The sequence below is a fragment of the Dryobates pubescens genome, chromosome 5 (assembly GCF_014839835.1).
Source record: "Dryobates pubescens isolate bDryPub1 chromosome 5, bDryPub1.pri, whole genome shotgun sequence".
NCBI lineage: Eukaryota > Metazoa > Chordata > Aves > Piciformes > Picidae > Dryobates > Dryobates pubescens.
In genome coordinates, this window is record NC_071616.1 from 7,652,192 (window position 1) to 7,678,470 (window position 26,279).

General features: G+C 42.4%; 1 protein-coding gene across 4 annotated transcripts; it reads right to left on the minus strand.

Moving 5' to 3' along the window:
- On the minus strand, positions 1-25,905 carry VPS39 (VPS39 subunit of HOPS complex). Of its 4 annotated transcripts, XM_054161514.1 has the most exons (26): positions 25,688-25,905; positions 23,456-23,521; positions 22,584-22,610; positions 22,066-22,130; positions 21,223-21,265; positions 20,125-20,219; positions 18,795-18,893; positions 18,026-18,118; positions 15,369-15,552; positions 14,741-14,861; positions 13,824-13,944; positions 12,923-13,052; positions 11,671-11,813; positions 10,688-10,831; positions 9,891-10,032; positions 9,520-9,606; positions 8,355-8,428; positions 7,686-7,784; positions 7,322-7,439; positions 6,561-6,689; positions 5,981-6,083; positions 4,803-4,848; positions 3,722-3,871; positions 3,438-3,572; positions 1,260-1,351; positions 1-376 (listed from the first exon to the last, which is right to left on the minus strand). In XM_054161514.1, exons 1-26 carry the CDS (start codon positions 25,758-25,760, stop codon positions 301-303), a joined length of 2,655 nt encoding a protein of 884 aa, XP_054017489.1. In that variant the 5' UTR covers positions 25,761-25,905; the 3' UTR covers positions 1-300. The 4 variants fall into 4 exon arrangements, with proteins under 4 accessions (XP_054017489.1, XP_054017490.1, XP_054017491.1 ...); XM_054161515.1 differs by lacking the exon at positions 22,584-22,610; XM_054161516.1 differs by lacking the exon at positions 1,260-1,351.
- Positions 25,906-26,279: the final 374 nt, after the last annotated feature.

The following is a 26,279-nucleotide window of genomic DNA, read 5'->3' on the forward strand; positions in this document are numbered from 1 at the left end:
ACAACTTGTTCACAAGGTTGGAGTGCAATACAAAAATCACTACAAAAAAAAAATCAAGTTTCTGTTCTTCATCTGAGTACTGAGAGGTTCAGTGTAGTCACCAGCACTGTAACAAGATGGTTAATGTCACTTTTCTAGCAAATCAGCGTTGACGGATAGGTGCAGTCTGTCCACAATACAAATGACTTCTACCCAGTGGAAGAGAACCTAGCAACAAGCCTCAAAAATCTCCGAGGCATCAACTTCGAGGTGTCAGTTCTGAATGTCATATGAAGGTTGGGATTGTTGACTGTGACATGGTCAGGTGTCCAATGTGTTGACTTCTTTGGAGCAGAAATAATGCACAACTATCGCGTTAGGGTATCGAGCAAATGCACTGGAAAGAGAAAACACAAAATTCAACTATTAATGCTCAGAGTTTTCCTTGTTCAAACAAGAACATTCAAGTTGTGCAGAATCAGGAAGAGGGACTTAAGTGACAGTACCTGTTTCTTGTTTAAAATTATAGCCTGAATATAGTCTGGAGAAAGATCGCACTAAGCAATTCTATCACAGGATGTTAGGGATTGGAAGGGACCTCTGAAGGTCATTGAGTCCAACCCCCTTGCCAGAGCAGAACCATAGAATCTGGCACAGGTCACACAGGGACGCATCCAGATGGGTCTTGAAAGTCTCCAGAGAAGGAGACTCCACAACCTCTCCGGGCAGCCTGTTCCAGTGCTCTGACCCTCACAGTGAGGAAGTTCCTCCTCATGTGGAGCTGGAACCTCCTGTGTCGTAGTTTATATCCATTACCCCTGGTCCTATCACAGGCTACAACTGAGCATTCATCAGCCGGGGGATCATAACGCCACCAGATAAAGCTATGACACATATCTCTTAGCCTGAAACTCTATCATCCTTCTTCATTCTAGTTAAGAGGAGGGAAGTAAGCAGCATTCTTAATGAAATTTTTCAAATTCATTATGAGAAGCAATTTTCTGCCTTCTAGAGCTGTGAAACAAGAGGTCTCACGAGTTTCTGAAGGGACTTGGCTCCGCTTTGCTGAAAGCACAATTAAAGACTTGCGCTAAACTTGGCTGATTACAGCTCTGATGTTTTTCCAGCCCCCAGATGAGCAATGCTGTTTGTAATTCACTTTTCAGAGGTCTCCCTCGTACTGCTGTACTCCCTGTGCATACACACGTTCCAAGTCTTGCACCATTTTTAGTTTAGGTGTACCAGACCCGCGTTTGATTCAGTTTCCCAAGCTCTCTTACCTGTTACCTATCTTCTTTTTACATACAGTGCACACCTTCTCCTCTGTAATAATGCACTTCACTTGCTGATGCAAGATCCGCTCCTCCTGAACCTAAAGAAGAATGATAAAAAACCACTTCCTCAAAAAGCAATGTCACACCCATGGCTCCTTTCTCATCAAGTGAAACTGAAAACTCTCACAATCTGACAGGCTGAAAGAGCTGGGGGTTTTCAGCCTGAAGAAGAGAAGACTGCAGAGAGACCTTATACCAGCCTTCCAGTATTTGAAGGGGGCCTACAAAATAGCTGGAGAGGGACTTTTTAAAATGCTTGTAGTGACAGGAGAGAGAATGATTCAGTAAATCATTTTGGTTGGGAAAGACCTTCAAAAGATCATCGAGTCAAATCATTACCTAACTACCAAGTCTGGTGCTACACCACATCTATGTCTCTTTAAACACCTCCAGGGTGGGGATTCAAACAGCCCCCTGGGTAGCCCAGTCCAGTGTTAGAGAACACTTTCAGTGAAGAATTTTGTTCTAATATCCAACCTAAACCACCTCTGCTGCAGCTTGAGGCTATTTCCTCTTCTCCCCAGTAACAAGGGATAGGACAAGAGACCAACCCTCACTTTACTACAGCCTCCTTTCAGGTAGCTGTAGAGGGTGATAAGGTCCTTCCTTCAGCCTCCTCTCTTCTAGGCCAAACAACCCCAGCTACCTCAGCCACCCATCATAAAACCTGTACTCCAGACCCTTCAGCAGCTTTGTTGCTCTTCTCTGGACCCACTTCATCACCTCAATATCTTCCTTGTAGTGAGAGCCCCCAAATTAAAGGAAGTACTCAAGGTATGGCCTCACCAGTGCTGAGTACAGGGCCACAATCATTTTCCTGGTCCTGCTTGTCATACTATTCCTAATACAAGCCAGTATGCTGTTGACCTCCTTGGCCACCTGGAAGCACAGTGGCTCATGTTCAGCTGGCTGTTGACCACCATCCCCAGGTCTTTCTCTGCCAGGCAGCTTTAAAAACACTCAGTCCCAACCCTGTAGCATTGTACTGGGCTGTTGTGACCCAAGTGCAGGACTCAGCACTTGGCCTTGAATCTTGAACCAATGGCCTCAAGCCGATCTATCCAGCCTGACTGGGTGCCTCTGGAGAGCCTCCCTACCCTCAAGCAGATCAACACTGCCACCCAGCTTAGTGTCATCTGTAAACTTACTAAGGGTGCACTCAGTCCCCTCATCCAGATCACTGATAAAGATACTGAATTGTCCCAAATACTGTGCTACTTGTGACCGTCCACCACTGGTTTTAACTCCACTCGCCACCACTCTTTGGGCCCCACCGTGCAGCCAGTTTTTAACCCCATGAAGCGTTCACCCATCTAAGCCATAAGCAGCCAGTTTCTCCAGCAGGATGCTGTGGGAAACAGTGTCAAAGGCTCCATTAAAATCCAGGTAAACAACATCCACAAGCAATGGCTTCACACTGGAAGAAGATAGAATTCTATTAGACATTGGGAGGAAATTATTCGGTGAGGGTGGTGAGGCACTGTAAGAGGCTGCCTAGAGAAACTGGGAAGGTTGCAACCCTGCCAGGTTGGATGGGTGTAGGTCTGCTAGGAGGTGCTCCAGCCCATGACAGAGAGGTTGAAACTAGATGATCTTTAAGGTCCCTTCCAACTCAAACCATTCTACAATTCTATGATTAATTTTTAGTGGTTATATCCATATTAGCACAGAAGAAGCAGGTCTGTAGAACAGCACAGGTGGTACTGAACACCCAACACCCACACTGTGAGAACTGCAGGATTTTACTTTCAGCTAGTCTAGTTTACAAACTAAGGCATTTCTAACCACTGAAGGGTGCTCAGATGAACTATTAAACTGCATCACCTGTTTCAGTTTATTTGAAAGAAATCTAGTTTCTGTTCTCCAAGACCATCCTGCAATGCACACCAGAGCACAGTAAATCCAGAGACACACAAAGACACCCACCTCATCCAGACTAAAATGAATATCCTTGTCATCTCAATAGAAAGAAACATTCAATCTACTTGATGCACACCTACCAACTTCAGGGACACTACAGCACCATCTGGAGGATACATACTCCACATCAACAACAGCTAATTTAAGTGTTGAACATCTGCTTCAAAACACCATTCCAATAAATGACATGTGGTGGATACTTACCCTCAGAAACTCTGCATGGAGAAGATTCTTGAGTACTTGATTAAATCTTTTCTTCTGAGCATTTTCTTCAAGGACTTTCTCTAAGAAGATTCGAATCTCACTGATCTGAGTATTTGCTGGGAGTAGGTTTATGGCCTGAAGCAAAAATATATTTGGTTAAGAAAAACATACAAAGAAACAGAGGAGAACACAATACAAACTAAAACATTTAGACTGACACCATTACAATCTTGCCTGCTCCAATACCCTCTGTCACCTTCTGGGGGCTTAAAGGTATTTCTTACCTTGGTGGTATCCAGCTTGCTGTGATGTAGCTCCAAAACCTGCAGAGCAGCCTGCAGATTGGCTTGAGGCTCCAGCACTTCCATCTTGATTGGTCCCAGGCAATGAACACTGGGTGGAGAGAGATACATCCGGAGCAGAGACAGATAGACCTGTTGCACAGAAAAGGAAAGTTCAGAAATCACTGCATGGATCCACAAATGACAGTGCTGGTAGAATCCAGTGATGGTAAGTAGTAAGTTGTATTCATGCCATTCAAAATTCTAAAGTACTCATTTCAACAGGTCTTACCTTAAAACAACAAAAGCTGAGAAGTACCAGTGATGTCTAAGGCTTGCATTCTACACTAAAGTTTTTCTGTAAGTCATTTTAAGCAAGCCTCAGTCATTTATCTTACATAGCTCATTTAGAAGCAAACACTTCTCACAGAAGAATCATAGAATCAATAAGGTAGTCCAAGTCTGTTCAAACTAATGTTTTGTCAAGAAAGGATCTTCCATTTGTTGCTTTGGAAAACAGTGTTTGAAGCTCTTGCAGAAAAAAAGGCATTGGAAAAGATCATAGAATCAATAAGGTTGGAAAAGACCTCAGAGATCATCGAGTCCAACCTGTCACCCAACACTTCATGACAACTAAACCATGGCTTCAAGTGCCACATCCAATCCCCTCTTGAACACCTCCACAGGCAGGACATTCCAATGGCCAACAGCTCTTTCTGTGAAGAACTTTCTTCTCACCTTGAGCCTAAACTTCATTGCTTTTTACCATTAACTTTTCTGTAGATGTGGAATACAGACAGCTTTTCTCCTGAATTCCATCCCAACTTCAGCTCCAGAATACGTGTTCAGCCCCAGTGATACAGTAACATTTTCAACAATAACAAGATTTTAAAACAAACATACAAACCCCAACAATAATCTAGTAATTCCTGCATTCCAAGACCTCATACACAGGTTCCTGTCCATCTGCACAAACTCTGAAAAAGTCTATACAGAGCAAAAACTTAACAAGTCAGAAGTCCCCATCAGGGTATGTAGAGTCTAACAGATGATTACTGGAAAGGAAGCCTGCCAAGATACTTACATCTTTGTTGCCATCTTTGTTCCTGTCATAATGTTTATGGCAGTAGCTAGAACAAAGAAGAAATCAAGTGAAATTCAGGGACAGTTTTCAAGCCCAGTCCATAAAAATTAACATTTAAATGCCTTGGTTACTGAAGCCATCCAAGTTAGGCGACCAATTCATCAAGTTGCACAACGAAATGACACCATAACTCTGCATTTCACTGCTGAGAACAGGGAGGCTTTGTCCAAGTCTCCCATGTCCAATCAACTTGAAAAGTTTTAATGCAGAGTCTAAATTCAATTCAGCTGTGTAAAAGAGTGAATAATTTAAAAAAAGCCCTCTACAACCAACATCACAGCATAAAAATATATGTGAATATATTTAATTACTGTGTCTGGGTCCTAAAGAGGCATTCATTAGTGTACATCGCATAATGTGGTTGAACATCGCCTAAAAGACACTTGCTTAAACTAGCTTTAAAAGAAGCTATGTTGAACAGGTCCCAGTGTTCAGATATACCTGCTAGTATCAGAGAACTGCATCTTCACTGGAGTACTTCATATTCAATAAGAAATTCCCTGACATGACACACCCAGCAAAATGCTGTGTCCTTCCTAGAGAAGGTTCTAACTGAAGGAGCTCAACTTTGCATCTGAGTAGTGAATGCTTCTCCAAAGTCAAAGGAAGCAAAGTAACATACTGAAGTTCACAAGCTAAGTTCAGGTGGAAACAAAGAACTCATTGATGACAGTGAGACTGCTCTGCAAAGTACACTGATGTAAGAACATGAAAAGATAAACCTCAAGAACAGAACAGAATTAACCAGGTTGGAAAAGACCTTCGAGATCATCAAGTCCAACCTATCAACCAACACCATCTAATCAACTAAACCATGGCACCCAGCACCCCATCCAGTCTCTTCCTAAACACCTCGAATGATGGTGACTCCACCACCTCCCTGGGCAGCCCATTCCAATGGCCAATCACTCTTTCTATGGAGAACTTCTTCCTAACATCCAGCCAAGGGAACACCATCATCATCTGTAATGAACAGATGCCTGGAAGAGTCAAGAAAACAAGATCCTTAAGGCTTCCAACCTTCATGCTCCATACAGTAACATTTCATCACACATCCTAACCATAGGGCAGTAGCAAGGCTTGCAATAAACTAAGTAAATAAACCAACCAAACCTTACTTTTCAGCCATGTTGGTGTCCTTCAGAATATGAACATAAATAAATAGAGCTTGCTCGTGTTTCCCCATACGACCCAAGAGCAGAGCACGTTCTTCTAGGAGACCTAGTGATAGCATAAAGGATTAGTCATTAACTACACAGAGAAACAACAACATAAGCTCTATTAGTGACCAGACCAACAGAAGGGACTATAAACTGTAGTGTGAGCACAGATTGAAGTTACATTGAAACTGTAAGCCCACCTAACACTAATCTAAGTAACACTGTATGAATTCTAAAGTAACCTTAAGCAACAACAAACTTCAGATGTGTTGAGCAATTCAGAATCATCAGATAGTTAGGCTCAATGTTTAAGTGATGGGAGATGCCATGAAGTCTGAGGCTGACAGTTACAGGAAGCCTGGCAGAGACTGGTAAAACCAACTGTGCCAGCAAAAGCAGAATTAGTGTACACACCGGTGACCTACAGCTACGGCCGCCCCCTCCATTTCTGGTTACTATGATTCTACAATACATGAGGAGGTTTTTCTGTACAATGCAATACACTAGTGTTTAATTAACCTGTGGAAACTGAACTCACCATCAAAGGGGAAGTCACTAATTAGTCGACTAGGTTCATACCAGCTAGACCGCTCCAGAAAAAGTAGCAGCTTTTTCCGGTAATCCCCCAGGTCTCCTCCTTCCTCCCCAGCAGGCACTGGAGTTTTATCTACATGGAAGAAACCAACATAAGCCACGGTATTACAACTAATTCACCACACTAGTACAGGAGATATACAGATCCTGAGGAGGAACCAACTGGGTTGGGATTCTGATCATAGAATCACACAACTGTCAGGGTTGGAAGGGACCTCAAGGATCATCTAGTTCCAACACCTCCCACCATGGGCAGGGACACTACACACTGGACCAGGCTACTCAGAGCCCAGTCCAGCCTGGCCTGAAAAACTTTAAGGGATGGGGCTTCCACCACCTCCCTGGGAAACCTGTTCCAGCATCTCACCACCCTCATGATGCACCTACCTATGAAATTACTTCAGCTCCTTAAAACACACCAAGTGGCTGGTTAAATGATAAACTCTGTTATTTAAGACCCTTCCCTAGACTTCAAAGAGCAGTAGGTGCCACTCCTCTTAAACATGAGCAAAGTATCACTTGGTCCCTTACTATCTCTCAGGAGGCACTGAACTAGACCTCCCTACAAATGCACAAGTTTCTTGAGCACTTGGGATCCCATCTTCTTCTGAATCTGAACAGGGAAGGCTTACAGCAATATACTGTGAAGGTTTCCCTATGCTGTCCCCCACCCCTGGCCTTCCCACCAGAAAAGGCTAAACATACCTGCAGGGAAAGAATTGAGATACTCTTTCATTAAGCCCTGCACTTTCTCACAGTACAGCTGGATCAGACAGTTGTGGAAGTCTGCACCTGTTTCTTCCCAGACATGAATTATGTGCTCCTGTAAGGAAATGTTCAAGTTCAGCTCTAGATACTTCTGGGAAAAGATTTGTTACAGGCAAGCAACAGTCCCATTCTTGCCTTTACTGAGCTTGACCTCAGAATTTCATGTATGTGAAACATTTTGTCTTTGCCCAACTTCTGACAAAGCTAGCATCCTCCAAGATATCACCAGACTCCTGAAGAACCACAGACTTACACATAACTTGTACTGAACGTAATGCATGAGTAGAAATTGAGTTCTTACCAGATAAGGAATAGTCAAGCTTTTAAAGTTTTCTATCAAGAAACTGAGCACTTTGTCTCGTGGCAAAGCTTCCACTTCAGGGAGGTCTTCTGTAAATATCTGGTAAACAAAATTTTATTCACAGAGTAGTCCTGAAGCCCAGCAAATCATCATACATGTCAAAGAGTAAGCACAAAAAGTGTAAAAAGAAAAAATCCCTGCACTTTGAGGCACTCAGAAGCTATCTTGCATCTGAAAGGATTAACAAACACTTCTGCCTTAGCTAACACTCTTCTTTCACAGTGCCCAACTCCTCCTAACTACATGGAGTCAGTTCTGTATCACAGAGAAAAGGGAAAATAAGAAAGGCAAATTAACACTTGACATTTAAATACTGGATTAGGCTTTTGTACAAAAAGCATGGCATCAGAAACATTAAAGGCTGTATCAAAGGTTCCTAACTACCTATTACATGATAAGGTATTCCAAGATGGGAAAAGTGTAAGAAATCTGCAAGGTTATCCTGCTCTATCTACCACTAATCATAGCACAGTACTGAACACAGAAAAGACAAATGACATACTTAATTGAATTTAGCATTAGTAGATGGCTTCTTACACTGAGTTCTCCCAATTTCATGTGCCTCACTATTAATTTCAATGGCAAAGTGCCTGTTTCAACCACACTTACCTTCAGCCCATCTTCAGGAAAATCTCTTAGCACCCAGACAGAGTAGGAAAATACCAAGTGCAAGTTCTCTGTGCCTGGAATACCACAAGCAGCAGTGCTCAGTATTACTCACAACACAGGCAGATGCTTTCAAAGCCAGCAAAGTTTAATTTCCAGGAAGAATCTCATTTGATTTTCTTCCTGCTCAAGTCAAGTAAATCATTCATTTCAGGCTAAAGCCACAATTTCATTACTTTGCAAACAGGATTTCAAACAGAAACAAGAATTAACTCAAATACTAAATGCCAAGAATTCTGACCAAACCCAAGCTCAGTTGCCTTGATCACATTCCTGAAGTCTTCCCTTACAATTTGTTCTCATTAGAGCAGAAAAAGCACTGTACTTCTCACTTGTGTAGCTTCTCTCAGCAGAAGGTACCCCTGACCCTGATGATCATTATGGTCCCTTCCATCCCAAACCATCCAGCCTTCCAGTACCTGAAGGGGGACTACAAGAAGGATGAAGAGAGGCCATTTACAATAGCCTGCAGCGACAGGACAAGGGGAAATGGCTTCAAACTGGAGAAGAGCAGATTTAGACTGAATACTTGCTCCCAAAATAGTAGTGTGGTACTTTTTAGAAGTTGTGCATTCTGAAATAAATGTTATTATGGGATGGGAGGACCAGCAAAACCAAAAAAAAGAGGACTTGGGAGTTTACAATGAACTGTCAACCAAGCAGGTTCTTATCATGATTCTGTGACCAGCAACTACAACTGTCAGGTCATTATCTAGACCCACAGAAAAAGGTTTATAAAGAAGTCTTCATCTCAGGAAAGATACTACATGCCCCAGCAACTGGAAGCTAGGCTTTCAGCTGGAAAACCTAACCCAGAAGTTCAGATTTCCTTTAACCAGTGCTGGCAAATCACCACTGGGAGAAAATTCAGAATACTATGGCACATTTTCTGCCAGTGGTAATTTTTCTTCAGAGATGTAAGATACTCAAGTTTCAACAAGAAGTTTGGAAATCAGTCCTTGAAGTTTGCATTATGCAAGAACCAGAGACGACGACAAGGATATCCTTGAGCTTGATACACTCAAGAAAGCTGCTGAACACTAGAATGGCCACTATGCCCAACAACAGTAACACCTTCACAAAAACAGTGCTCTCCTCACACACTCACCCAAATGCTGCAGATATTGCACTGTCCTCTCGTGACCCTTCAAAGGTGAGTTGGCTTTCTTAGACTGATCCACTAGTACCTGTAACGCTTTCAGAACAACAAAAAAGGTTAATTCCTTTGCAACCCCAAGTATCATTCCATCCTGAACCACAAAATAAAAACACTTTTTCAGTTTTGTTAACAGAGACAAAACAAAGTTTTGTTTTAAACACACTGACCAAACCAGTAACAGGAATAAGACTGATTTAACCACTAGACCATCCCAGAAACAGAATATTTCTATCAGTCAGAATACAGTCTGTGACTGAAGTTAATGCTAGGAATAAATGCTCCTATCCCTTCTCCACTCCCCATCCCAATCTCATACCTACCTTTCTCATGCAGACCTTTCTTCTCATAGAGTATTATCAGCTCACTGTATTTGTGTGCCTTCTTCAGCACATGTTCACTCTCCTCAATGTGGCAGTGATTGTTCTCCAGACGTAGCAACGGTGCCACCAGTGCCACATTTGTCTGCAAGCAAAACCAGAGCACTGAGACATACCTTTAATGTGGACCTCCTAAGTTTTTAGTATAAAACATGAATTAGGAGGAGGGAGGGAAGAAGACAACCTGGTTTATTCTATTCTATTCTAATAAAAAAGCCTTATAGCATAACAAAAGTGCCAGCTTAACACCTTAGAGTAACATGCATCATCACTTCCATAACTTGTTGAGATAGGAAGACAACAACACATAAGAGCTATTCCTTTTCAAGAGCAGAGGTTAGCTTTGAAAGACATTCTTCACAGCAAAGAGATCACAGAATGAACCAGATTGGAAAAGACCTCAGAGATCGTCAAGTCCAACCTAAGATTGTACGGTCCTGCATTTAATAGTACAAGGCAACACAAAAAGCACTCGTTAGAACATCCAAATTCACAGGTGTGGCCACATTCTTTTGACAGAGACAGCATCAGAAATGCAGAAGTCAGACACATCTACTTCCTTCCTGACCAGTGAGCTAATTCACTAACACCAAAGTTCCACAGTTTCTTTCTAGACCAAATACAGATAGCTGCGTAAGAAATTTTGAAGTAGCTCCTTATCCTCCTTAAACATGTTAGTCTGAAATTCTAACAGAGCTTGTATGGTAAAGGAAAGGCCTCTAGGTAAGGCAAAAACTCACATGGAGGTAACACTTTAATAGGGTGGTATCAATGATTTGTAGCAGCTTCTTTTTGGACTTGATAGTGGGTGTTCCTTCCATAAGGGGTGAAGTACTGGACTGATGGTCAGAATCATTTAGCTTCTTCACCAACTGACTTCTTTTCTGCAGGGCATCAAATGAAAATTTAACAGGAAAAAGCCATGAATTTTCCACCCCCCCACAGCAAACATAACCCACCAAGTAAAAAGACTAAATTAAACCAAGTTAGTAACTTGTTTTAATCAATTGTTTCCTTGTTGTTAACTACTCAACACATCACCTTTCTAACCACATTCAGGTTAGATGCATTTGGGTTGCAAAATTAAGTTTCACAAGACAACCAGAGTCCTGAGAAAGTAGTCAGAAGGAAACCTAACCTGAACAGAGATATTTTATCAGACATTTAAAAATTTAGGGAACAATTTAGATGTTGAACTGTTAAGCACAAAAAACTATCCTACTTCAGACACAGGCTTCCTTTTAGTCTCCCGAGAACAGCAGCCTAACAATTCAGATTCCAATTGCAACAAATGAAGAGGACAGGAAGTTAAAGTACCCACTGCCTTCTGTTCCACTTTTTAACACATGCTTTTGACCTCTCTCCTGGATAGTGTCCTTGACAAGTCACCAAAACCAGAAAGATCAAGAGCTTAAGTCCTCTTCAGAAGGATGCTAGAAATAAAACACTGGACTCATAGTCAGATCAGGTCCATAAATAAAAGTTTCATCCAGTCCTCATAAAATTCACACCTGATGTCTCTCACATGTCTGGGGCAACACCTTCAATTTCCACTTCCCCTGCTTTCTCAGGAGCTGCTGCCATATTTTCCAACCACAAAGACAGCCCATTAAGGTTAGCATGAGCTGGAGTAGGCTTATTGCATCCTGCACATCAAAAGCAACCAACAAAGAATGCTGAAACTGAATAACCCTGCTCTAAAAACAGACACAGGAGCACTCACTTGAGTTAAGTAGTCTATGAGAGCTAAATGTGCCTTTTCCAGCTCTGCCCCAGAGAGCCCTGGCAGGGGGTTGGGGTACTGTAGCTGTTTCCTGTAATCTGTGGGCAGGAGGTCGGGATACAGACCCATCACATGAGTGGGATCTAAGCAAAAAATAACTAGTATTAGTAACCATTCATAACATCATTTTTGCAAACTCTTAAACATGTGTAATCCTTGAGCAAGCTTAGTTTTCCAACAGACTTCAGACAACATTATTTGTTTATTACAGGAAAGAACCTAAACCAAGGCAAAAGAAGCAAGAGAAAGACTGTTTCAAAGTCCAAGCACAAGTTCCAACCGATGCACTTGGCACACTTGGAGTACCTGCCACTGTTATAATCCTCTTCCTGCAGAATCCCTGCATTAACAACTCTTACAGGAGGACAGGATTTCTATGAACAAGCAGTATTTTAAGAGAAGATTTACTGTGCTTTTGAAACAAGAATTGTCCATCACCATGTGTAACTAATGAGCATTCATTGAGTTTAAGCAAACTCAAAATTACTTTCCTCTATTTTAACATCAAAATATTCTGACTTCTCACTCTTTCATTGTAGCATCATCAAAACAAGTAGAAGTTATAGGTTAAAATGCACAAGGGACATGTTGTCACCAATAAAACAATCTCAGTCTAAAGAATTCTTCTATGGTACAGTCCAGTCTTTAGGTGTTCCTCCAATAGTCCTTGTATAAACTAGTGGAAAAGCATCAGAGATTATTTTGACTTCCAAAAGCACAGAAAACCTTTCTGACTTCAGCAGCTTGGTTCAGGAAACAGGTTTAAGGGTCCTGAGTTTAGATTTGCTAAATCCTTCAACTCAGACCACAGATATTCTTTATTTTTCATTCCAAGTTGCAAGTAGGCTCTTGGCAGGTGCCAAAACCTTCATCTTTAAAGGTCTGTGTACACACTTTGCATGCTGCAAGCCAGCCTACAACAGAAATGTCTTCTGCACAAAGGGCAAATTCATGACTTAACTCACTGAGTGAAGTTAATTTAGCACTATAATCAGCCTCACAAATGAAAGCTAAATAACTGCTTTGGCTATCTGCCATTCCCAGAGCACTGCTCTGCACAAGACAACGCTATTTAAAAACAAAAACCTGAAAAAAAACCCCAGCAAACAAACAAAAAACCCCACACAATAGACTGTGAACTTCATTTTATTCCTTCTAAGCTAGGTATCTCAATGGTAGCCCAAGCATTTACCTGTACCAAGCTTGGCAAAAACTTGCATGGATTCATCAAAGCGCTTCTGGCAGAAGAGGTTGAAGGCGAAGAGGTTCTTTATGTGGTGAATTTGTTGTCGCTTCTCACTATCTGAATCATCCTTCATTTCCTGCACACATGTAAATTAAGGAACATCAGAAACTCTTGGGTCTCATAAATGAGAAGGAAACACTCAGTATTACCATCTTTTGGAAAGAACAAGAATTTAAAAGGTAACCTTCCAAAATTAACACCTCTGATGGTGATCCTTGGGCGCTATGCTTACTGCCTCAGAGATAACCTGGCAGTTTTGAAAGCTACCTCTGGTTATCTACATCCTTGCCTATCAAAGCAACTATGTCTTCACTCATTTGCCTTTGCTAAATTTATTTGCATGTTAGCAACACAAAAATGCAACTAATACATTTCATATATAGTTCCAGTGAAGTTTCTGGAAACCAGAAAATCTAGAGCAGGAAGAGCAGTATGACTGAACAGCCTGCTTCAGCACCTCTGAGAAATTATTCTTTCAGAACTAATATGGAGGGCCACTACAAGAAAATCTGGTCATTTGACAAAACAAAACACACAACTAGCAAAACTATTTACAAGCAGTCTGAAGACTCTGAAACCAGTTGGACTAGAAGAAAGTTGCCAATTAAACAGCTAAGAGAAAACTGTTCACATACATGAGATCTCAAAACCTTAACCACAGTAGGTCAACATGGAGAAGCAGCAGCACAAAACTAAAACTTACCTCAAAAAAAGGCTAGAGTTCACCAGTTTGTGCAAAGCAGATAATAGGGATGTTAAAATTCTTGGACTAGCTACAATAAACATCCTTTTGTGTGCTTCTGCACAAGTGCACATGCTGCAAACCTCAAGGGTTTTGAGTACTTACTGCCAACTGCAAAGCCAACTCAAACTGCTTGTCCTGCAGAAGCTGCTGGATCTGTGTGGCTATGGACACCGGTATGAGCCGCCAAACAAAGTGATTACTTGCTACATAAATAATATTTGTGCTGTAAAGGAGATAAAAAGGTCAGTTACTAAACTGCAGCACTAAGAAGCAACACTCTATCAAAAAAAAAGAAGAAAAACAAAACAACAACAATCCTTCTTAACACACACATGAGTCAATTAGATACAAGGGCAACCTGAGAAATACTGCAAAGCACAGAAGTATCTCCAGTGATGGGAAACTCCCAAAGACACTCAACTCTATCATTTACTCCAGAAGGTATGGACTCTGCTCATCTGTTCATAAAAAACAACGGACTGCTTCACTGCTAGGTCTTGAGCTGACCGAGCTGGTGAGGAGTTTGGAGAACAAGCCCTATGAGGAGAGGCTGAGGGAGCTGGGGTTGCTTAGCTTGGAGAAGAGGAGGCTCAGAGGAGACCTTATTGCTGTCTACAACTACCCGAAGGGAAGCTGTAGACAGGCAGGGGCTGGTCTCTTCTCCCAGGCAACCAGCAGCAGAACAAGAGGACACAGTCTCAAGCTGCACCAGGGGAGGTTTAGACTGGATGTTAGGAAGAAATTCTTCATAAAAAGAGTGATTGGCCATTGGAATGTGCTGCCCAGGGAGGTGGTGGAGTCACCATCCCTGGAGGTGTTTAGGAAGAGACTGGATGGGGTGCTTGGTGCCATGGTTTAGTGGATTAGATGGTGAATGATGGGTTGGATGCGATAATCTTGAAGGCCTCTTCCAACCTGGTTTATTCTATTCTAATCAGAAAAGCTCTTCTGCTCCCTGTTTTTCAGAGTGCTATCACACACATAGCCCAACAAAAGTAATACTCAGCAATAGTCAATACCCTCCAGAGGTGATGAAGCGTGGTCTCTGCAGCTCAATACTCTGTACCAGCAGCCGAGGTTCGAAAGTGCGGATCTCCACGTATCTTGGCAGAACAGCAATGATGTAGGGAGGCTGGTGTTCTATTAGTGGAGCAAGGGAAAAATGCAGGTTGACCATTCTCAAATATTCTTTGAAACAAGACATGACTCGAAGCAGGGCTCCCCTTCAATTTATTCTTATTCCACTTCCCATCCCCTGAAGTGCAGACCCTTTCTGCTTATTGAAACCAGAAGTCAATACCCAACACTGCCAGCGGGCTTTGTGTTCTCCTTTCTACGTAAGGAACTGCTATGGCACTGAGGTGCCCAGAAGAACTACAGTGCTTTAACACTACCATCCATTTCAAATTGTCTCCCTTTGTAAAAGATATGGAATGTTGATTTTCTGAGGAGACAGACGTAGACTACGAGCAAAGAAGGGGAAGAAACAAAAATAACCAGGAGACCTTCCACAGAGTACAACCTGAGACACTTTAGAAACCATCACACTCCAAACCCAGCCAGTTTCTAAATCCTGGGAATGGGACAATTTTGTCATGTACAAAGGAGTAAAAAAGCACATTTTTTAGGAGTTACTGTGATTCTCACCCATGGCTATAGGAATATCTGTCCAATTCAAGGCACATTTCTGAGTACAGACTCCTTCTTCATTGAGCACAACTGTTAGATCATCTTGGCCAACTGCAACTTTCCCGTCTGCTACAGGAGCTACCAACGGTTCCAGCTGCTTCCCTGTGGGAAAGAGTTCCTTGATGGATCCTTTCCCATCCACCTAGGATAATAAAGAAAAAAAAATTTTTAGATGTTTTTCAAAATAACTTTTATATCAAAAGCTGTGGAAGACCAAAGCCAAAACCCCCCTGGAGGGATTTACAACTAACAGGACAAGTCCAGTCTTAAGGAGTAGAATAAAATGTTTGCCTATCATAGCCAACCTTGCTTAGGGATCATTTGGAAATAAAGAATTAGTACTTTTTATGTCTGAGATGTTGAATTCCTGTTACTGTAACAGTAGCTGACCACATAGTTCATACAGGTTTATGAAATGCATGACAGAGTAGCAACATCACACAGTATAACTAAGGTTGAAAGAGACCTCGAGTATCATCGAGTCCAACCTGTCTCCACAGACCTCATGACTAGACCATGGCACCAAGTGCCACGTCCAGTCCCCTCTTGAACACCTCCAGGGACGGTGACTCCACCACCTCCCTGGGCAGCACATTCCAATGACGAACGACTCGCTCAGTGAAGAACTTTCTCCTCACCTCGAGTCTAAACCTCCCCTGGTGCAGCTTGAGACTGTGTCCCCTTGTTCTGGTGCTGGTTGCCTGGGAGAAGAGACCAACCCTCACGTGGCTACAACCTGCTTTCAGGTAGTTGTAGAGAGCAAGAAGGTCTCCCCTGAGCCTCCTCTTCTCCAGGCTAAACAATCCCAGCTCCCTCAGCCTCTCCTCACAGGGCCTGCGCTCAAGGCCTCTCCCCAGCCTCGTTGCCCTTCTCTGGACATGTTCAAGAGTCCTTCTTAAACTGAGGGCCTCAGAACTGGACACAGGACTCAAGGTGTGGCCTAACCAATGCAGAGTACAGGGGCACAATGACTTCCCTGCTCCTGCTGGCCACACTATTCCTAATGCAGGTCAGGATGCCATTGGCCTTCTTGGCCACCTGGGCACACTGCTGGCTCATGTTTAGGCGGCTGTCAATCAGTACCCCCAACATCATGCTTCTTGCTATAAATAGAGGATTTCATGTGGGGCAGAACTTAAAACATGGTTTTATTCTGATTGTGGCCACGTAAGAAACAAACTCCTGGCCTCTTTAGCCTGCCTTAGCAGCAAAGAGTTGTTTCATGAGCTAATTAAGAAATCACTGTCAACAAAACAGAGAATCCCTCTCTTCAATCACCAGCAACATGTTCCTGCTGCTTCCTGTTAGGCTCAAGTATTCTTGTATATCATCAGCTAGACAGCAGGAAACAATACCATAAAACCATGGGGTTTTCTTCTGCCTAGCTAGTGAAATTAAGCCATTCAAGGATGGGGCAGTCAAGCAACTGAGCAGACACAACAGACACCTGCACAGCAAGTCTCCACAGTGGCTGCTTGAGAGGGCACAACTACACACATCACTACAATGGTGGGAATCATCATCTAGGAGAAGGGGACAGAAAGACATCACTGTTTTTGTGAGCAATGTCAGCTGCAAGTTCCTGTAGACTTCAGACCAGTATTGCCACCCATGCATGTACATGTACATATCTGCAGTGCACCTCATCTTTGTCTCATTTTCATGTAATATGACAGGAGGCCAATTGAAAGGTAGAAAAGAGAATCACATAAAGCTGTCAAATGAGACTTAGTCTGGAAGTCTCTAAACTTACTGTTTCCACTTAAGACAAATACAGCTCAGGAAGGGAATTTTAAAAAAAACAACACACACAACAACAAACAACCACCAAGAAAACCTACACCACAAAAACTCCACAGTTAAGCTTCACTGTTTGACAGAAAAAAGGATATTCTTGGTCTCTTTTCCCTTTTAGATCTTATCATCCTTCTTAACACACAAAATAAAATGCAGACTGAGCTTATACAATCTGCTGGTAAATCAATGCATGTATTTAAGGGAGCTGGGGTTGGTTAGCCTGGAGAAGAGGAGGCTCAGGGGAGACTTTATTGCTCTCTACAACTCCCTAAAGGGAGGCTGTAGCCAGGTGGGGGTTGGTCTCTTCTCCCAGGCAACCAGCACCAGAACAAGAGGACACAGTCTCAAGCTGTGCCAGGGGAGGTTTAGGCTCGAGGTGAGGAGAAAGTTCTTCACAGAAAGAGTTATTGACCATTGGAATGTGCTGCCCAGGGAGGTGGTGGAGTCACCATCCCTAGAGGTATTCAAGAGGGGATTGGACATGGCACTTGAAGCCATGGTTTAGTTAGTCATGAGGTGTTGGGTGACAGGTTGGACTTGATGATCTCTGAGGTCTTTTCCAATCTTATTGATTCTATGACCTTTTCCAATGCCTTTTTTCTGCAAGAGCTTCAAACACTGTTTTCCAAAGCAATAAATGGAAGATCATTTCTTGACAAAACATCAGTTTGAACAGACTTGGACTACCCTTTCCAAAAGCTCCAGATTCTGCTTTATGTACATTTCTGTTAGCTAAATCCCTGAGCACAGGAGTAGCCTCCATAGGGCCTACTGCTATCCAAACTTTTTAAACACTGTATCCCAAACCTCAGTCTTACCCTTATCAGGTAATAATCCCTCTTAAAGCCAACACAGATGGAGTTTTCACACCAGGCCATAGACTTTGGTACATCAGGTACACTGAAGTCCCCCTGAGGAAAACACATTAAAATGGCTGTCACAAAAGAAAAGCAGAAGTCAAATCCAGCAACACAGAGTGGAACAGGCAGCACTACCATTGGCACCACGCTGCCCACCAAACGCATCCAGTTTCTGTGGGTCGAGAAATGGCAGTATTCAACTAAAAGGCTGGATTCGTATACATGCTCTGAGTTAGCTGGCAAGATCCTGGAAGAGCAATATAGCTGAAAAATTCTCTACCCACTTCCATTGGTTATTATTATCATTCTGGTTATCACAACTGCAGTTCTCTGTGCTTGCTGTCAATAACTACCTTCTGCTTAAGGACATACCTGAAAACTTTTGAGTAGGAGTGGACCCAGTGCCACACTGTTATTGTTAGGGTTACAGAGACTGCACACTGGTACACTTCACTGATTTACAAGTGTACTGCATCCAGAATGTTACAATATATAGAACACAGTCCTTGATTTAATTCATGGAACCATACTAAAGCCATCAACAATGATTTCAACCAGGTATTTTCACTTATTTGTTGAATCATTGTTAAATCAATGCAGGAGCAGACGGAGTCAGTGCTTTGAAAGTCAGCAGTGTCTGCAAGCAATAGGGACTCCAGAGGAAGCAGTAAAGAGCAACTATACTCCCTGGTGAGACAAGCTAGACCACAGAAACAACACAACTCACTTGCAGTTCATGGAACTCTCTGTCCTTCCAAAAATAGAGTTGCAACTTCTTCCGCACTGCCACACACATTCTCAGCACCTCTTCCCCTGTCTCTGATTGCTGTGGAAACAGACAGACACAACTCAGAGGCACTTAAAAGCTATGAGGCAAGTAAGATAAAACAAGGCCAAAAAAATCCTCAACCTGAAGCAAAGCTGCCAGCTAAGAAGAAAAGCTTTGTTCATCCATGCCAGAAGGGCATTCCCTAAACAAGGAAGGGCAGAGAGAAGGGGGTATTGACACTTAAAAATGAACTTTGGCAGGGATTGTGATGTCCAGAAAACAAAAAGAAATAAAAGAGTAACAAAGACATGAACAGAAGAGGAGATGAGAGCTATCAGCCCAGCCCTGAAGGCTAGAATAAACAGAATAGAATAAATAAACAGAACTCTTATTAGAATAAATAACTTGAACTCTCTGCAGTATAGGAGAGGTGAGGAAACGGAACAAGGCACAGATTGAGTTCTACTGGCAGATGAAAACATTAATAGCTGTTTTAATACTTTAGCCTACTAGGAAGGTTTCCCAACGAGAAATACTAGCAAAGCTAAGTGCCTGTACACAGGAAAACAAAGCAGTTTGGGATGATCTGATTTAAAAGTGCTTTGAAAGACATCACAATTTTAACACCTAGAAATCTCTACGTTCTTACTAGAAAATATTTAACACTAAGCTTCCATGGGCAAAGACCTAAAAACTGATCAACAGCATTAGGACATCTCTTCTGATAATGAATACAGTTTCTCAATGAGAAACTCCCTAGAACAGAAATGAGTTACTTAATAAAACTCAACATATGAGCAGAGAATTGCTATAGCTTCTGGAATCTTTTTACGGCCTGAATCTACCACAACTGCCCTGGGACAACTTGGGCCAATACAGTTTAACACAAACAAAAATGTAACAAAAGCCATTATGGAGATGCTTGGTAAAGGGAACTTCTATGAGCTAGTGGCAAGGGCTTTTAAGCTGAAGAGGACTCTTCCAAAAACAGAAGACAGTCAAAGTCACTAAAGGATAAAAATGTCTGAAGATTTGTATCAGGAAGTTAAAGGCTACAAATCACAACAGAGGAAGATTCCTTATGAAGCACAGGAAGAAAATGAAGGTGGCCATATTAAAAACTGTTGCCTTAAGAAAAGCTTGAACATCCAGTAAGTACTGATTTTAAAAGCACTGGTACTCAAACAATTTGCATGTAACACAAAATTAGCAAACATAATCTATACAGCAACGTAAAGAAGTTATTAGAACAGTAAGGACATATGTACTGCTGTGTTCCTCTTCTTACCTGAAGATCACAAGTGAAGAGAGATGCCCCTTTTGCCTTGGAAACTGTGGTGATTTGTTGAAATGTCAATAGGTCATGGACATAAATGTTGTTTTCTGTTTTAAACAAAAATTTCTATTACTATTCAGTATTTAATTCACATAGATCTCATTGCTAATCCAAGTAAGTTCCCACATTTTCTATTTACATAAAAAGAAAAACTTGTGAAACAAAGAGCTTCAAGAAAGGAAAAGGAATCTTTCCCCAAGATCTGAAAAGTGCTAGGGCACATAAGAGCACAAGACAATAAATGCAGAGAGAAGATTAACACCAGCACTGGTAAAATTACACACAGGAACTGAGAACAGGTGCTAACCAAGCAGAGAAAGTAGGATTGGAAGGGAAAGCAAGCGAGCCAGAGCAGAGCAAGCTCATGATGGAAGATTGTATGAACAAAGACCATTTTGAACTGGCTCCTGAAATTAGTGGAAAGTGAACAGTTGCAAATGTAGGGTACTGTGGTCAAGTTTTGTACGCACGAGGACGCAGGCAGCAGAAATCTATGCATGCTGGAGTTGGAAGAGCTGGGACTTGGAGAAAAAGAGTAGCAAGGTAAGCAAAAAACAACACAGGCAGATCATAAAGCTAAACAAATATAGCCAGAGACAAGCAAACTTAGATCTTCCACAAGACAGGAAAAGATTGTCATCTGCATACATACTGAATTTGGTGTAATGCATCAACAATAGCTTCCAGGTATCAAACAAGTTTGGACAGAGATTTTAGCCCCTATCATACATACATGTGTGTGTGTACACACCTGCCAATACACAAAGGTGTATACATACACACACACTTTAGTGCATGCATGTATTTTTTCATATTTAATCACAAAACTCAGCATTTGATGCTTTGTTGTCTAAGCTGGCTTACAACAAGCAAAGCTGCTTCTCGATCTGTGGTGCATAATGCTTCCTCTGCAAAGTGGAAAAACTCCTGCCCAATGACTTTCCAACAACTAGACTGCTATGCAGATGTGTGGAAAGGCTGCCATGTCCAGCCAAGAAAGTGCATCAAGAAGAGCTCATGAAACATTAAAACATTTTTTTTTCCACTTACCTAATAGACTGACCAGGATTTTAAATTGAGAAACAACATGAATCTGAAATAAAAGATTGTATTACCAAATAGAAACCTCTGAACGATACTTCATCACAGAAAATGCATCCTGGACACTCTCAAAATGATACAAAATACAATAGCAAGGCAGCTATCTATGCACAAGCTTCCTCCAGCTACTTCAACACTTTTCAGATACACCCAAATTTTCACAAGCTAGCAAACAGAGCTTGCAAACTAAGCTGGTAAAAAGTGCTCTAATAAGTGGTATATTGCTAGCACAGAATTAATTTTAAAGGATATGCAGTGCTGCTAAAAGAGGCTGCATAATCTTTGAGGTAATTGCTTTCCTGAGTATCAATATAATTAATGAGCAAAAGATCTCAGGGAAAAGGAAAAGAAAAGAAACAGTGGTAAGATTGGCAGTAGATAACCAGTTTCATTTTCCAGCCCAGAGAAGAGGAATTACATAATTACATTCACATCCCTACAATATTTTATCTAACAGTCAAATCTTCTATTATAGTCTGTTGCCATTGTTTTAACAAATATTCTCAGAACAGCTGAAGACCTACTGCAAAACAGCAGCATTCCCACAAAAGCCAAAAATAAACCTGTAAGCTCCAGTCCTTTGCTTTCTGCTTCAGCAACCCAACCAAGCTTATTCCTGTTATGGGAAGAATGGGTAAAAATACCAGGCTGTGATGACCCAGAAGAATCTATAGTTTGGGGAAAATCTTTTGTTAAATTTAGCAGAGATTCCAGGAGTACTTTTGAGATTTCATTTCTTGGCTGAAAATACTGGAAAGCTGTCCCCACATCAAGCAGATGACTATTTCTTACCTGTTGAATCTTTTTGGAGAAGTTCTTGTTGGATTTCTCCAGTGTCACTTCAAACCTATTGCAACCTACCAGAAAGATTTGAGAGAGGATGTAAACTGAAGCTGCCCTTAAATTTATGACTGAATAGATCTCACATTAAACAGATTACAAAGAACTATGGAAGCAAACTTGGCCACTTTAACACTGTAAGAATGACTGTTTTAACACGTCTGTGCTTTTACTTCATAGCTATATGCATCAGGATGTCTTCTACACAGTCAGGTGGAGATGTAAATTACACTTCTTGTGCCCACCCATGGGCCTCATCAATAGTTGTGATTTTTGCTCGGATTTTAGGTTACAGAAATTGCTTTTAAATGTTTTGAAACCCAGGGATACAAAGACACCCATAAAGACTTTACCCATACCAATCAATTATCAGCATTTTAAATTGCTACAGGGCACATCACTGCAAAGCAGACAAGGAATAAACGCTACACCACAGGGGTTTAAAAGGAGGTTTAGGGATAAAGACTTACAGACACTTTCTGATGACATAACCTCTCCTGGCATTGATGCAAAAAAGGGGGAGAAATTTACCACGTGAGATAAGACACTAGCAACTCAAGACTAGCATGTTCTGATTGGAACAGACAGCCTACTATTTTCAGAAAAAGCAAGCTGAATTCAGCCTCTAGAATCCAAGTAGCTACAACAGAACATTGTGACAAGAGCTAAGGAACTTGGAAAGATACGTCTGTTGTTTTCTTTCCTGCCCCACACCATTACTATGATCAATAACACCAGTTTCTACACAATAGCAGATAATGTGAAATACAAATCTGTTCAGTGAAAATCGATTTTAACTAAACCAAAAATAGCAGAGCTTTATTTGAGGCATCTCTAGAACTGACTAGGCACACTTAGGACAGTCAAAGAAGCAGAGAAAAGAAGTACATACATCACAGAACTAGCTAGGAGGGACCCCTCTTCCCCATCTCTTGATCCTCATGAACCCACTAAATAAAGCTGCCCTTTCGCTAATCCAGTCCTTCATTATCAAAGGGAAACATCAAACCTCTGGCAACTAGCACACTGCACTGTTTTTGTGCATGGTTGTGCATTGTATTCACAAAATCTACACTAATTTAATATAAATTCAAACACATAGAGACCTGATATAAAACATACTTCAAAACAGAGAAAAGGTTGAAGCTACTTGCTATCTTTCTTGCACAACTGATAGATGGTATGTATGCTTTCAAAGATACCACACAAATAATCATTAAAATCTATGTAGGGGAAAAAAAACAGCAACTAATCATCTTTGTGTTAATGTCACTACAACCTCTTGAAGTGCAGAAAATAAAACCACCATCGACTTTTTGTGCCATTCTTCAAATCAACTTACCTATGTCTTTCTTTATCCTGTAAAGCAGAAGATGCCCTTGTTTGGTGCCAACAAGGAGCCATTCCTCTACAAAGATGGAGGAGACAGAGTCTAATTAGTTTCAACAAAGATTGCCCATCCCAACCAAGTTTCATTTATCAGAACACTTGGAAACTTGTTACAAATGCCAAAGAGGACTTTCTGTGGTGACTACACACATCTCCAATTATCTCTCAGGTGGAAATAGCTTTCATTCTCAGGAGAGAATGGTCAAAGATCTAGCAATAAAGCACAGAGTGTGGCCTAAACATACCACTTGTTCAGACAAAGCTCAGGAAGCAAAGCATTGCATGTTTAGTGCAATCAAAAGAGGCAATAAACTCTTCTTCAGACATTGCTATCTCCCAAGGAGGAACAGTACTTCATAATGGGAAGAACTGTCAGGAAGAAAAACAGGCTCTATGTGGGTTGGTTTGCACGGGTATTTTTTGTAAAGAGACAACTTTTGTAACAACTCTGAAACAGTCAGCAATGCCTGGAAGTGCAGTGGCAGCTTTGCTTCAGTTGTATTTGTATTACTTGGCAAACCAACAGTCATTCAATACTTATAAAAAAGAACTTTTTTTCAAAGTACTCTGTGGCAACACTTCAGACTCTTCCTATTTAAAGCATTTACAGCTGGGGTGGGTTGAAAATTCTCCCCACAACATTAAATTTGCCAGACCACCGCAGGTGGAAGCAAATGGAAGCTGTATTTACAAGCAAAACTACAATCCACAATGGAATGCAATGAATATGTACAAATATACAGTACTTACAATATTTACAGGTATTTACAATTAATAAACAGCACAAGGACCCCCCTGGTCAAAGACCAGGGGAGCTGCTAACAGCTTCTCCCTCCCTGCCTTACCCTTACCCTCCTGTACACAAAAGAGACAAGAGCAGAGAAGTTAGAACTTAGCCGAAACAACGCAGCCAAGGTCAAGCAGAAGCATAAAGTTAGTATCTCCCAGCCCAACAAAGCAAGAAATTGTTTTGCAAAGTAAATCTTATGGTAGATATCTCTCCAAGAGGATTGTTTAGAACTATCCTTATTTCCCTTTTTACACCCAAAAAGTGATTTATTTGCATTCTACCACTTTCTATTCAAGGTCTGTGAAATATTTTAAAGGCACAGCCTAAAACTACCACAATAACATACAAAAAAAAAGTATCTTTATTGGTCACCAAATGTAACTGAAATTCTTCCTCCTTGATAAAGATCATACAGGAAAGAAGCACATACAAATATTTATTTCTACATCACTCCCTGGTTACTGAAGATAGTTGTATTTCACTAAAATCTTGTTTCCTCTGAGACCTTTTTTCCACTGTTTGGTAGAAAAGTTATGGAGCCAGAATTACAGCTTTTTTTACACCACCATACTGTCATAGGCTGCTTAGGGTTTTTTCTACTTCTGCAAAATAAATGCTTTCCAAACGGATAAAAGCCCCAAGGCAGGAATAACCTGCCTTCAGCTCTTCTCTACTACATAACTCTAGCATAAACAAACCATATTTAAACGTGGCACTACCATTCAGGCTATAATTTTGGTCTTAAAACAGGTTAAAGGAGTCACAGTTCCAGCGTCTGCAGTTTTGAATGACCACTACCCTGCCTGCTCTGGCTGTACATATGATGGAAACTCTCAAGCAGTTGGAAAAGCCTTATCGAGCCTTATCATTACTACAGCTGCTGCCATCACCTGACCAAAATCTTGACTGTCAAGTGCGCTCCAGAACATAACCTACATTTATACATCATTAACACAAGTCAACCGATCCTTAACAGGAGACTCGAGCACACCGCTGTCTTCCGTGAGACATTAAGGCAAAACACAGGGGACTCATTTTTAGCAAGGAACGAGTCGAACACGGTGCCCGCACTGGGGATCATGGCAGCCTCCTCTACAGCTGGGCTGCGGGTGGCAGCTTACCGCCGGCACCCCCCGTGCGGAGCTCGGCCCCAGCAGCCCCCCCGCCGCAGACACTACAGACAACGCAATCAGCCCAAAACCGGGGAAACACTCCTGCTCTACCCGTACGCCCAGGCCTGCGAGGCAGCTGGGCCACAGCCCACACCGCAACCGCTCCCGGGTACAGGGGGGAGGACAGGGTGCAGCAGGCCCGAAGAACGGCTAATGGGGCGTCCCGGCCGGCCGTGCTAGGAGAGAGGAGCGGCTCGGGGCTGCCGCGGGCTCCCCGGCTCACCCCAGGCCGCCAGGCAGTCGATCTGCAGCGGCAGCTTCTCCAGGATCGGCACATGCTCGAAGGCGTCGTGCATGGCGGCGGCTCCTCGGGCCCGGCCGACCGGGGAAAGGCAGAGCGCCGCGGGAGGATCGGATCTCCTCCCTGCGCGATGCCGCACGAAAACGGCCCCAAAAGAAGCGCAGCTGCCGCCGGGCCGCAGCTCCCCGCCCTTCCCGGAAGCGTCCGCCCCGCTGCCGCTTCCGCGACAAGGCTCCGCCTCCCGCGCTGCTCCCGCCCCCACCTGAGCCCCTCCGCGCACGGGCTGCGGGGGCGGGCGCGGTGAGGCCGGCTCCGCCGCGGGCAGGGCACCCGCGGGTCGGCACGGTCAGCAGCAAGAGTCGCAGGGGACACACTTCGCCGTGACGTAACCCTTGTGTCTCGCCGTACAGCCCGAAAAGACGAGGGAGTGTAGGACTTCCCACGGTGTTAAACTGCCCGTTGCCGACAAGAAAGTCGGGTTGTGTGCAAAGAGGAAAATTGACCTGGGTAACCCAAATACACCAAAGTCAGGGAAACAGCTCTTGCAGGCACATGGCGACTTCTGGCGCTCCTA

Excerpts from the sequence above, each read along its gene's own strand:
- VPS39 (XM_054161514.1), bottom strand. The coding sequence starts at position 25,760 with ATGCACGACGCCTTCGAGCATGTGCCGATCCTGGAGAAGCTGCCGCTG. Across the intron at positions 13,945-14,740 it reads CGCTTCATCACCTCTGGAGG|CACAAATATTATTTATGTAG; the intron begins GTATTGACTATT and ends TCTCCTTTACAG. Across the intron at positions 3,573-3,721 it reads GCAAGCTGGATACCACCAAG|GCCATAAACCTACTCCCAGC; the intron begins GTAAGAAATACC and ends TTTTTGCTTCAG.